Here is a 13,768-nt window from a genome sequence, read left to right on the forward strand (position 1 = left end):
TACGCCTAGTGGGAGGGGCTATGGGGTATAAGAGAAGGCGGTCAGGGCCCACCTGTTGCTTTTGCTTTCTTTCCAGTGAGCTGTTACAGAGAGGGTAACATGCAGACTGTGTTTTGTATATAGATATTTGTTTGTGCTGACTTAAGTCAGTTCTATTTCTTTGTAAATAACTTTTTGTGCACCTGGGAGGCCGGCAAAATAAATAAATTATCCACACTGAATGCTTTCCGACTACGCCTGTATTTGTTCGGAGGAAGTTTAGGAGAAGGAGCCCGCGACATTGCACTTTAAAGATATTTGTCTGATTTAGCAATTTAAATATTGGTGGAAAACCTGTTTATCAATAAACAATGTTCAGTTCATTATGATGAGCCCTCATTATTGAATTGACATTTAGTATAGACAAGTGAACACACACATGTAAATTATATGCATTAACAGATCATTAAAAGAGCGACATTAAAAGCAGTCATACTATGTAAGTAAGTAGTAAGTAAGTAAAGTTTATTTATTAAGCGCTTTTCACAGACAGGCAGTCACAAAGTGCTGTACACAAATATTAAAATAAACAATACAATCAATAGACATTATACACAATGTAAAAGATCAAATGTAAAGAATGTAAAGAATATAAAATACATAGATCAGCAAAAGGCTTGTTTGAACATAAATGTTTTTAACTGCTTTTTAAAACAATCCACAGAGTCAAGCAAACATAATTGTAGCGGTAAACTATTCCACAGCCTTGGTGCAACAGACTGAAAGGCTCTGTCCCCTTTTGTCTTCATTCGTGTACGGGGAACAACCAACAGACTGAGTCTGTGAGCGGAGATGACGAGCAGCAGTGTATTTTTATTTTTATTTTACTTTATTTTTTTAAGAAGCTTGGATAAATAATCTGGGGCCTGGCCATTTAGTGCTCTGTATGTTAAAACAAGAATTTTAAAGCGAATTCTAAACTCTATTGGAAGCCAATGTAAAGAATATAAGACCGGAGTAATGTGAACACGCTTGATAGAACGAGTTTGTCTGGCTGCTGCGTTTTGTATTGCCTGGAGGCGAGAGAGAGATATCCAAGGTAGTAAACAGGGACTTACATTAATCTAAGCGTGATGACACAAATGCATGAATGAGTTTTTCCAGTTCAGCTGAATAGACCACATGTCGCAGTTTAAAGATGTTTCTTAAATGATAGAAACAGGAACGACACAAAGATTTTACATGGGAGTCAAGGCCCAGACAGGAGTCAAATATCACTATGCTATGATAACAACTTGTCAGACGTGAATTTACAAAGATAAGACCTCCATTGCTTTGGTGATTATTTTTCTATGAAGTGAGGAGCAGGAAATTTCATTTTTGTGTGCCGTAAGAGTCATCCCATGGTAGCTTTTAATACATCAGTTGGGGGAAAACTCTCCATTAATTTTAATATACTGTAACTAAGCATTTATGGTGAAAATAACGACGTTTTTGAATGCTGTCTAATTTAAATCATCTTTTGGTTCATCAAATGAGAGAAGGACTTTTATTAGTTAGAGTAACAACTGTCTGTTTCATAAGCATCACAGTTTACATTTTCCAAAACAAAGACGAACTGCACTTAAACATAGGTAATGGTAATTTTAAAATACGGGAATAAAAGACAGAAATGCCCCCCAGATATACCACTGTGTCTGTTAATGCAAGGCTAGATTTTCATGATGTTTCACGCAACAGTTAAGCCATTCAAGGATGCTGCATTTTTGATAACAATGGAATAAATGTAATTGTTTTCCTGCACTTGTATTTCAAATGTAAATTAGCTATTGATGGTTTGCAAATAGCCATGTCAACAACATGAGGCAGGAAGCAGTGTAGAGACTTGTCTTGTGGCTCAATCCTCCTGAAGCTGGAAATGAAGAGAAAAAGCAATGAGAAAATCTTAGCTGATTTAGCTGATTTAAATGTAACACTTATCATTTCAATTAGTCTATCTTACATGTGTTTCCAGATATACGTGCTTCAATAGTTGTTGTCGTTCTCACAGTGATTGTTGTTTCTGCAGTAGCTGCTGAAGAAGGAAGTCTTGCACTTTCCACTATTGTTGTTGTAGATGTGTATGACACCATGGTGGTTGCTGTAGGAACCTGTGCCATAGTAGCCACAAAAGTGGCTGGTTCAAGTACTGTTGTTGCTGAAGTATTAGTTGTAGCAGATTTCACGGTCACTGCAGTTGTTGTTTGAATAGTTTTTTCTGTTGTCGTAGAAATTATGGTCGTAGTTGTCACAGTTATTGATGCTGGTTTTGAAGGGGTAGCAGTTGATGTCATAGTGCAATTAGGAGTTGGTGTAGCAGGTGTAACACTGACTGGAACAATAAAATATTTATCAAAAATAGATTAATATATATCTATGTACAACCTAAACTATTATCTTTATCCTTCATGAATGTCAAAATAACTTTTGGTTACATTTTCAAATACTCACCAGAAGTTACTGATATAGTGTCAGGAACTATGGCAATACTGAAATTGCTGCTGGAACTGTTAATAGCCTTTTTCATAGTTTGAATAATAGTAGTATTATTTGGGACTTGTGCATTGGGTGCTGTTTGATTGAACACAAGCTCCACCTGTGTCTCAGTTCTATCCACTCGTGTTTGGACTCTAACAAGACTGTGCCATGAAACAAAGTGAGTCAGATGTTAGATAATGATTGCAGATTATTGAACGGTTTAACTATGGTGCATGGCACTTTTAACATTCAAAATTAAATTAAAATAATAATTTAGAGGAAAGTAACTTAATCACTGTTAAAAACATGTTTTACCTGAACCGAATGACAATGGCACGGATGAAGAAAATAAATTTTGATTTGTAGATTCTATCACACTGCAAAAAATTAACACAAAAAGAAAATTTAAACATGGTGAAACAACTTCAAAATTACATTGTCTAAAAATGCCTATTCAAATGAAATAAAATGTATGATTTCAGATTTGTTCTCTAGATAAAGTGTCAGTCATTAAAAGATATATTAAGTTGAAATATTACTCACCGTCTCTTCAACTCGTATTTTGCGATCTTGATATACACTGCTGGTGGGGTCTGTGAGTTCAGGTACATATGGTTCAAGGAACTGTAGAAACAGAAAAACTTGGACAGGTGCAGTCGGAGCTTTTGTAATTGTGATAGTTGTTGGAGTAGCTGTAGTCCCTGATGTTGTTGTGTTTGTTGTTGGGATCACTGTGGTAGATTTAAAATGAGGACAAAATGGACATAAAACATTTAACTAAGTCCTTCTAAAAACTTTGAGACTTTTTGATCAAACATCACAAAATGTTACTCACATGTGGCACTGACAGTGATGGAGGCCCTTTCGATGTCAAAGCCTGTCACGTTTGATGCTGTACTGATCAAAACATTTCTAATTTCAGTGTAATTTGGAGCAGATGAGTTTACAAACTTAAGTTCTATGGTGTTGATGACTGATCCTTGCCTGTAAATGCAGAGACAAAAAGGATAGTTTTGAATATTTAGGGCATTAGGTCAGTGCTCTTAACAGTATATGTCAAAATACTGAAATTACCTGAAGCTCACAACAGCCAAGGAGACAAAGGAAGAAGGGAACGAGTTTTTGTAAGCAGGTTCAATCTACAGACACAAAGCAGATTTTCTTAAAATCACATTTATCTGTTTGTGTACGTGATATATATTATATGTTAAAATACATTAACAGAAGATTATTTAAAGGAAAAAGCTGAGGTCTTGACCCTTACAGAGAGTAGCTCTGGTAGATCACAGAGCTAACACAGACAGAGACTGACAACCATTCACGCTCATATTCACAAATGTCATGGCAAAGACTGTCAATAAAGTTTTGTAATGTGTGTAGAATTTTGAGGTGAAAATGAATATAATCCATTTTGGAATAAGGCCGTAAAATGACAAATAAAATGGAACAAGTCAAGTGCTGTGAATCATTTCAAGATGCACAGTATGGGCAATTAAGAATCACCAGTTAATCTAATTGCACTAACATGTCTTTCTGTGGGAGGATGCCAGAGCACCTGGAGAAAACTCATGTTAAAATGGAGAAAACATGCAATTTCCACACAGAAAGACCCAAGATTCAAACTCAGGACCTTTTTGCCGTGAAATAACAGTGCTTACCACCAAGCGACCATTTTAAATTTAAGTAGTTAAATTACTGCGTGCAGTTTTGCAGTGATTCTTCCTTATTCGGTGAGATAAATTTAGTGTGTTTGGTGGAATAAGTGCTATAAACTCAGGTTCAATACATGAGGTGAAGATGCGAAAGACAGTAGACAGGTGAGTGAAAGAGAATCTGTATCTGGATTCATTAAACTTCATCACTGAAAATCTTTGTTCAAATATGAAGACATATTCAGTGAGAACAAGCCTTAAGGCCACTCTTAACAAAGTTTAAGAGCTTGTCTCCTTTGAGAGGAGAAAAAAAATCCAGCAATAATACTGACTTCAAGTAAAAAAGACTGTAGGTAAATGAGCTAAACACCGCTGGATGAATTATCCATCCCTGGATGTGTAAAGCTTGGCAAAAAGGTTTTCCAAGTTTTATAACCTTGGTAGCAAAAGTTCTCCTCTTGACTTGTTCCTGCTCTTAATCAGTCAAATTCTTGTACTTGTCTGAGTATTTAGGGTTTAAAAAAATGTAAACTATATTCTTTAAACAGAATTCTTTCTTCTTTCTATTAGATAAGAACACGACTTTGCCTTCAACGTCAATGACAAATGCTTAGAAGTCCATTCTGCATTGTTCTTCCTTTAGTGAACCCTCATGAATTAGGGAATTTTGTTCAGTGTGAGCTGACAGTGAGAGCTGTGTTTGAAGTACTTAAAACACGTTTCTGCTGGAGCTGCATGTGCCTTTAAAAAATGCAGTGAACAATCAGTTCAAAAGCATATTGAAGTACTTTTAGCACCATATAGTGGCCTGATGCCTTGCATCAATTTGTCATGTAGCTGTAGTTTGAAATTCTCATTCATTCATTCAGGACAGTTGTCCTGGCACTTAGTTCTCATGGGAATTTTTGCATTTTTTCCTAAGACTTTGCACTTATTCTATATAAATTAAGTTGTAATTTTTTACCACCTTCACGTGAAAAAAATGAGAAGAAATATGTATTTGAATATTTGCATTACCTTAATGATCAGATAAACTCTTGTACACTAACTTTATAGATTCTTGGGGAAAAGAAAGACTTACCTGCACCTTTATTGATGAAGATCGAGTTTGAAAAACTTCAGATGATGAATTCAACAAGTCTGCTGTAAAATTGCTTTGAATGGATCTGAAAACAACATATCGAATTGTCAGAGGTCCGGTGGTTGTGGCTGCAGATGTGGTTGTTTTTCCTGTTGTTGTGTTAGTTAGAGCAGGTGTGGGACTACTTAGAGCGGTTGTTGGAGGTGCTGTGGTATTTGTTGGAACTGCTGTGGTAGTTGTTGGAGCAGATGTTGTTGTGGGTACTACTATAGTAGTTGTAGCTGTGGTGGTAGTTGTGGGAGCAGACGTTGTTGTTGGTACTACTGTGGTAGTTGTAGCTGTGGCGGTAGTTGTGGAAGCGGATGTTGTTGTTGGAGCTGCTGTGGTAGTTGTGGGAGCAGACGTTGTTGTTGGTACTACTGTGGTAGTTGTAGCTGTGGCGGTAGTTGTGGGAGCGGATGTTGTTGTTGGAGCTGCTGTGGTAGTTGTTGGAGCAGATGTTGTTGTGGGCACTACTGTGGTAGTTGTAGCTGTGGTGGTAGTTGTGGGAGCAGACGTTGTTGTTGGTACTACTGTGGTAGTTGTAGCTGTGGCGGTAGTTGTGGGAGCGGATGTTGTTGTTGGAGCTGCTGTGGCAGTTGTAGCTGTGACGGTAGTTGTGGGAGCGGATTTTGTTGTTGGAGCTGCTGTGTTAGTTGTTGGAGCAGATGTTGTTGTGGGTACTACTGTGGTAGTTGTAGCTGTGGCGGTAGTTGTGGGAGCGGATGTTGTTGTTGGAGCTGCTGTGGTAGTTGTTGGAGCAGATGTTGTTGTGGGCACTACTGTGGTAGTTGTAGCTGTGGTGGTAGTTGTGGGAGCGGATGTTGTTGTTGGAGCTGCTGTGGTAGTTGTAGCTGTGACGGTAGTTGTGGGAGCGGATTTTGTTGTTGGAGCTGCTGTGTTAGTTGTTGGAGCAGATGTTGTTGTGGGTACTACTGTGGTAGTTGTAGCTGTGGCGGTAGTTGTGGGAGCGGATGTTGTTGTTGGAGCTGCTGTGGTAGTTGTTGGAGCAGATGTTGTTGTGGGCACTACTGTGGTAGTTGTAGCTGTGGTGGTAGTTGTGGAAGGAGATGTTGTTGTTGGAGCTGCTGTGGTAGTTGTTGGAGCAGATGTTGTTGTGGGTACTACTGTGGTAGTTGTAGCTGTGGTGGTAGTTGTGGGAGCAGACGTTGTTGTTGGTACTACTGTGGTAGTTGTAGCTGTGGTGGTAGTTGTGGGAGCAGATGTTGTTGTTGGAGCTGCTGTTATAGTTGTTGTTGGTGCTGCAGTGATAGTTGAAGCTGTTGTTGTTGGAGCTTCTGTGGTTGTGGTTGCAGCTCCTGTAATTGTCATTGGCGTAAAAATGGACATTGTTCCTGTATAGGTGTTAGATGTAAATGAAAAATCACAGGAATATCACAGGAATGATTGTTGCTATGTTTGTATATGCCGCCATCTTACCCATTAAAATCAAGAACATAGATATAAACCATTTAACAATCATTCTGCTTTCCATTTAACCTGTAAAATTAAACAGTACATTTATTCACCATGTGAAAACAATTCAACACATCAAATTTTAATCTATAACTCACATAATGTATTTATTTAAATAAAATAAATACTAATAAACTGGCTGCTCATTTATTCTCAGGAGATCACATAAAATCCTTTTAACATGAAATTCTTGATCACAAAAACGAAGAACACAAAAACTTTCATGCTGGATTGCACATATATGAATATATATAAGTTGTATCATAGAAACATCAATATCAGTTGATAATCTCATGCAAAGAGAGCAAAATTTGGGAGTTTCTAGATTGCGGCCCAACTCTAAATAAGTAATTTTCTTAAATATGTGAAATAATAAGAAATTTACTTACCTGAAATGAGAATATATATTGAAAAGTTACTGATTCGCATCTGATGTTTATCTATGATATGTCTATATTGCAACCCTTTTACCTTATGCAACAGTCCACATGGATATGTTGAATCGAAAAGCTGAAGGACCTTAATGAAGAACAAATATACTGCCTGTCAATATATATTGGCTTTGTCCATTACCATACACCCTTCTTTTGTTCTATGAGTCAGTGGTGAACTTTGTATCACAAAAGAACTTCTTTGTTAGTGATAATAAATATAAATAATTCTAACCTTGAGCTGTTATTCAAAGTAGTTATTTGTAAGTCATGCAAATCTATTTAAATACTGAATCCATTTCGGGTCAACAGGTAGTGAAGCTTGCTAAAATTCAATTTCAATGTTGGATTATGTTTCAAGGAAGTTTGTTTCAATGAGCAATTTTAAAATACTGTGCAATTTAAATCTTTTGTTCATCACATAAGAAAAAGGACTGTAATATGTTAGAACTACAACTAACTGCTTCACCAGCATCACAATTTACATTTTACATTTTCAAAACAAAGGCAAACTGCATTGAACCATGTTTAATAGTAATATAAGCAGATGAACTCGTAATATTCATATAAGGAGCAGATATATGTGCTTCGATAGTTGTTGTCGTTCTCACAGTGATTGTTGTTTCTGCACTAGAAGAAGGAAGAAGGAAGTGTTGCATTTGTTGCATTTTCCACTATTGTTGTTGTAGGTGTGTATAACATCATGGTGGTTGCTGTAGAAGCTTGTGCCATAGTAGTCACAAAATTTGCCGGTTCAAGTACAGTTGTTGCTGAAGTATTAGTTGTAGCAGCAGGTGTCACAGTTACTGCAGTTGTTGTTTGAATAGTTTTTTCTGTTGTCATTGTATTGGCGGTCATAGCTCTCACAGTTACTGATGCTGGTTTTGAAGGGGCAGCAGTTGTTGTCATAGTGCAATTGGCAGTTGGTGTCAGTGACGTTGTTGTGACAGTGACTGGAACCACTTTTTCAAAAATGGATTAACATATATATTTGTGTACAGATGATGTTTTATTAGCTAATAATGTCTTGAACTACTAGAAACTACCACAACTTTGTTACTGTAAAATACATCACTAACACTTACAAATGGTGGAGTCATCAATTGTCATCTTAGAGTAAAGGTGTATGTGTGTGCACCTGAAAATGACGGTGGAAAGCCACAATAACCACACAATAACCACAAGAAGCTCCCCAGAAGCCAGGGGTAGACAGAGATGTATCCAGGACAACCGGGCCATTGGCAGCCCCCAAGAGTACTGAGGACCTAAGGCCAAACATCATGGCGATATCAATGGTAAACCTTATGATTTTGTTCATTCGTGGAGACTTAAGAAAACCACTTAAGAATGAGGTCAGTAGGCTTTGATCTGGTAAGAGGTATAAAGATTCAAAGTGATCCAAAGATCCAAAGTGCCATCCATCCATTTTTTGCCAGTTATCAGTGTTCGGGTGGCAGGACTAGCAGTCTGAGAAGAAAAGCTCAGATTTCCCTCACCCCAGCAACCTCTTCCAGCTTATCTGGGGTGGGGGGGAGGGGGGGTGGGGGGGACCCAAAGATGTTCTTGTGAGTCCTGAATCTGCCTGGTGCCTTCTCTTGGTAGGACGTCCCCAGAAGACCTCACCTAGGAGGCATCCTAATCAGATGCCTGAACCACCTCATACGGCTCCTTTTGATGAGAGGAACAACCTCTCTAGTCTTAGGCCTTTTCGAATGGCCTAGGTCTTCACCACATCTCTTAGGGAGAGCTCAGCCATTAAAAGAAAGGAACTAATTTCTGCCACTTGTTTTTCCAATCTCATTCTTTTGGTCACCAACCAGCGCTCATCAGTATAGATGAAGGTAGGAACAGAGACTGACCACTAAATCATCAGCGTCACTTTTACATTCAGCTCTCTTTTCACCACAATAGATCAGTAGATCAAGAGTGATTCCATTCAATACAATTTTAATTCAAGCTTAAAGGAGCTTCATGTTGTAAGGCAGACCCTACAGTAATACAGCAAAAATTCCAACAATCAAACCCCCTGTGAGCAAGGTCTTGGTGGGAAGTGGGAAGCAAAAACCCTCTTTTAACAGGAAGAAACCTCCTCTACCATGACCAGTTGGGGGTGAGGGGAGTGACACAGAACAAAGACACACTGTGGTACAGAGCCAGAGGCTAATATTAACTAATGCAAAGAAATTAGATGCAAAGAGCTGTATAAATACATACCAAGTAAAAGAAGGAAAATGCATCATGGGAAACCCAGCAGCCTAGGCCTATAGCATTGTAAATAATGGAAGGGTCCCCTGATCCAGCTGTAACAATGTGCTTTATCAAAAAGGAAAGTTTTAAGCCCAACCTTAAAAGTAGAGGGTGTCTCTCTCCCTCACTCTCTCTAATCCAAACTTGGGGTTAGTACCACAGAAGAGAGGCCGGGCTCTGCCTTCCATTCTAATTTTAAATAACTTACCACAAGTAAGCCAGCAGTCTGAGAGTGCTCTAATGGAGTGATATGGTACTATGAGGACTTTAAGATAATATAGCGAGTGATTATTTAAGATGTATGTGAGGAAAAAGAATTTTAAATTCATGTCTGGATTTAACAATGACCCAGTGAAAGAAGCCAGAATCAGTGAAATATGCTCTCTCTTTCTAGTCACTGTCAGTAGTCTCAATGCAGCATTTTGGACTAACTGAAGGTTTTTCAGGGAATCTTTTGAGTTATTCCTGTCCATGCTGTGTCCTGCATTTGGGTCCAATCCTACCTGCCACGGCACCTCACATGCAGGGATTTGCTCAAGTCTATTCTCTGGTGTTAAGTTTGTGGTGTTCCAGTAATTTATTTACTATTTTAGTTTGTTATTTATTTCCCTAATGAGTTCTCAGTGGGACTGAAGGATAATTAGAGTAATGAAACACAGTTTAGTCAGGGCCTTGTCTTTGTGCTATGTGTTTATGAAGGTGTCTGTTTGTTACCTTTGTGTGTTCCCATGCCATTTGGGTTCCTTGTTGTTTTTGCCTCAAGGACTTCATACTGCTGGTACTACTTGTCTCCCACCATTAAAAAGTACACTTTAAGTTTATCTGCATGTTTAATTTTTAAATCATATTGATCTCTTCAGTGGTCTTTCATGCCATTTCTTGACTTTTCTTTAGTTTGATCATGATTTAGATGTCCCATTTCTCTCTTAAAAAATGGGAAAAAATATATATACATATCATCATAAAATGAAAATGACTGTTTCTGACCCCCTCGCTGTAGAGCGAAGTTCTCTGTTCTCAGTTACTAATCTTCCCTTTTTTGCTTTTTTACAACATACTTCATTGTTATGGAACGCCAGGACTGCCATAATGAATTAATTAAATACACCATTAAATAATTAATTAAATATGTCAATAATTAATTAAAATTGGAATTAATTAATTAAATAAATAGTTATGGCACATGTAATTAATTAATTATTGACACATTTAATTAATTATTTATGTGTTTCACATTTTAATTAATTATTGACACATGTAATTAATTAATTATTCACACATTTAATTAATTATTTATGTATTTCGCATTTTAATTAATTATTGACATATTTAAATAATTATTGACACATTTAATTAATTATTTAATGATATATTTATTTATTTCATTTTGGCAGTCCTGGCGCCTGGCTCTCATCATGAAATAATTTTATCTGTCAGCCTCACCCATCAAACTCAGGGGGCGGGGTTAACGCTGATCGAGTCAAAACCATTGCTTTTGCCTGGTGGCCATTGTTTCTAGCACACAACAACCGGCACGTGGAAGCTAACAGAACTGAACTTTGAAAAACCCTGTTTGTGTGTCACCAAATACCGTTTTAATATTTTTTTAGCCGAGAATGTAGTGGTTTAATCTTCATGTGTCTGGTCGGTTTGTCAAGATACAGCCTCTTTGCAAAAGTGCTTCGATGATGTCGGAGATGTCTGCCCAGTCTCACGGCAAAGCGTGGGATAGACCCGCTCGCCTCGCAAGCAATCCCACCGACAAAGCGCAGGCCCCGGTACACAGCTGTAGTAACCCCCGCTGACTTCTTTTACTGAGGTTATATTTATCGGTGTTTTATTTCCTGAAGTTCTTATGTGTCCTACGTGTTTCAGTCGCCAATTCTGAATTATAACTAACATTAAAAAAATGTTTAAGGAGGAGAGAGAGCAAATAAATCTGTTTAACATCTGATCTTTGGGTTTTTGTTCAGTAATCAGCGTGACCTGTGTATAAACACATAAAAGAGATAACGTTGGTGTTTCTGTCATGTAGTAACTGCTGGCTTTAACTGTACAAAGGTTGTTCGACACTATGAAACACATACAGACTTCATGATGTTCGGCTAATATTTTTATAGTGAATATTAATCATGAGGGTAAACGGCCCTGTACACCACGGAGCGAGGTCAGCATATCCACGATATCCTCAGCTCCATGAGTTAACACAAAGTTTCCCAGCTGACTATCTAACTGCCGACTATTCCAGAGACGTGAAAATATACAGCATAAAGAAAAGTGTAAGAGACTCAGCAGCAGATTAGAATAACAGTTATACATTTAATAAATCACCAAATGAATCCAAGAAACGAGCAAACCTGTTCCGACAATTTGAGTTTGTATTCCCTCAGCTGCAGACTCGCTGCTGTTTAAATGTCAAACATAGACTCAGTCTGCCTTCACATTTGATATGAGGCCAGCACGTATAGTGGCTGTGTCCTGTTTTAAGATCATACATGTAAAATTGATGCTCTCAATTATGGAGACAGGCAAATGGTTCATGTATGTCTGATGTGTGTTTATTCCTCCCTAAATATCGTTGGTGAAGTTCGCCATGCACGTCAGATTTTCCTGCGCATTTTTATACCTCTGCCAACAGAGAGAGAAAAAAATCACATTCTAACAGACAGCTGGTGCTTAGAATACAGTTGAATAACTATTAAAAAACAGATGATATTTAGATGATAGTTCAGTCTAACACATGTGCCAGTGAACCATTAAACGTCTGTGAAACTATGCAGTTATGAAACGTAACTTTAACCTCAGCCAAACCGATTTGCTCAGTTGTAAATAAAACAGCGAAGTAAACGTGACCCAACAGACAGAACCTGAGTGAATGAAGTCCAGCGTTTAACCACTGAGAGCTAAAACTCAGCTGAGGTTTCAAAGCTGTGTGCCGGTGATTGGACATCAGCCGCTGATGAAGCTGTTCGCCTATAAAGTGCTCTGTAAGGAAACAAGCTCCAGCAGCTCTGCGCTCGGGGAAAACACTATATTAACTTATCTTGTGCAGAAAAATGCGCTGACATTGCTTTATATCGAGCACCGGCTGCCCAGTTAAACTGTGACTATCACCAGGTAACGTAGGCGTGTTTCTTGAATTAGCAGCAGGTGTTAAACAGCTGACAGATGAGGAGGAGGATGCATGCAGGTAAACTGAGGGTCTGTTGAGCTGATCGCTGGTTTCGTGAGAAAAATGTCAGCTCGTTCTTTATGTTACAGAAGCACAGAGACACAAGACCAGGCGGAAAGAGACGATCGTTCGGTGAAAATGAGAATCTGCGAATGCAACATGTGGAACACGGAGAGTGGAATATGTAAACAAACCGGTTAACGTAACCCCCTGCGTGCACTCTGCATGCTAATTGTTAGCAGAGCTAGTGAAATCTCTGAAAACATCTGAGCACTTTTGCAAACATGTTCTATGTTGACAACCTGACCAGACATACGGCGCGACATTCGCGGCTAAAACACTGTTAAAAGTGTAGCTGGTGACAGAAAAACGGGGTATTTTAAAACTACACCACCACCATTGCTGCCTGTGATTTGATCTGCATTCTGGGATACCTGGCTGCCCCAAGTCTACACAAGCAATTGATTATCTAGGATCGACCTGTTTTGACTTACTTTGCACGGCAACCAATCAAATGTTAGAGAAGCTGCATGGGCAGCGTTAACCCCGCCCCCTGAGTTTGATGGGTGAGGCTGACAGATAAAATTATTTCATGATGAGAGCCAGGCGCCAGGACTGCCAAAATGAAATAAATAAATATATCATTAAATAATTAATTAAATGTGTCAATAATTAATTAAATGTGTCAATAATTAATTAAAATGTGAAATACATAAATAATTAATTAAATGTGTCAATAATTAATTAAAATGTGAAATACATAAATAAATAATTAAATGTGTGAATAATTAATTAATTACATGTGCCATAACTATTTATTTAATTAATTAATTCCAATTTTAATTAATTATTGACACATTTAATTAATTATTTAATGGTGTATTTAATTAATTCATTATGGCAGTCCTGGCGTTCCATACATGGTACCTCTGCAGTTCACTTGATATCATGAGTGGTCTTCTTGCCCCATCCAAAAAAAGATAGCCTTGTGTTTGTGCTTGTTTTTGCTCTACAGTTGCCCTTAACTAAGCGATTTAAGGCAACTAATAGAAGGCCCTGAAGTCAATAATCAATAGTAATCTACAAAGCAGCATTACATGTCTGAATACTTTTGGGTGTATGTTTTATCTTTATCATCCTGAACAACACTGACAGTACTGAGTAGAGTTTAAAT

General features: G+C 38.0%; 1 protein-coding gene across 1 annotated transcript; it reads right to left on the reverse strand.

Annotated features, from left to right (window-relative positions):
- Positions 1-498: 498 nt before the first annotated feature.
- LOC147335835 (uncharacterized) lies at positions 499-7,938 on the reverse strand. The gene is made up of 9 exons (XM_086282608.1): positions 7,134-7,938; positions 5,230-6,768; positions 3,571-3,635; positions 3,332-3,480; positions 3,040-3,227; positions 2,812-2,873; positions 2,470-2,657; positions 1,982-2,350; positions 499-1,891 (listed from the first exon to the last, which is right to left on the reverse strand). Exons 2-9 carry the CDS (start codon positions 6,616-6,618, stop codon positions 1,806-1,808), a joined length of 2,496 nt encoding a protein of 831 aa, XP_086138734.1. The 5' UTR covers positions 6,619-6,768; positions 7,134-7,938; the 3' UTR covers positions 499-1,805.
- Between the last annotated feature and the right edge of the window lie 5,830 nt (positions 7,939-13,768).

This window comes from Aulonocara sp. 'chitande type north' Nkhata Bay, linkage group LG3 (assembly GCF_057382095.1).
Source record: "Aulonocara sp. 'chitande type north' Nkhata Bay isolate Kocher_YH1m ecotype deep benthic linkage group LG3, A_spYH_male_GT1.1, whole genome shotgun sequence".
In the NCBI taxonomy this organism is placed as follows: Eukaryota; Metazoa; Chordata; class Actinopteri; order Cichliformes; family Cichlidae; genus Aulonocara; species Aulonocara sp. 'chitande type north' Nkhata Bay.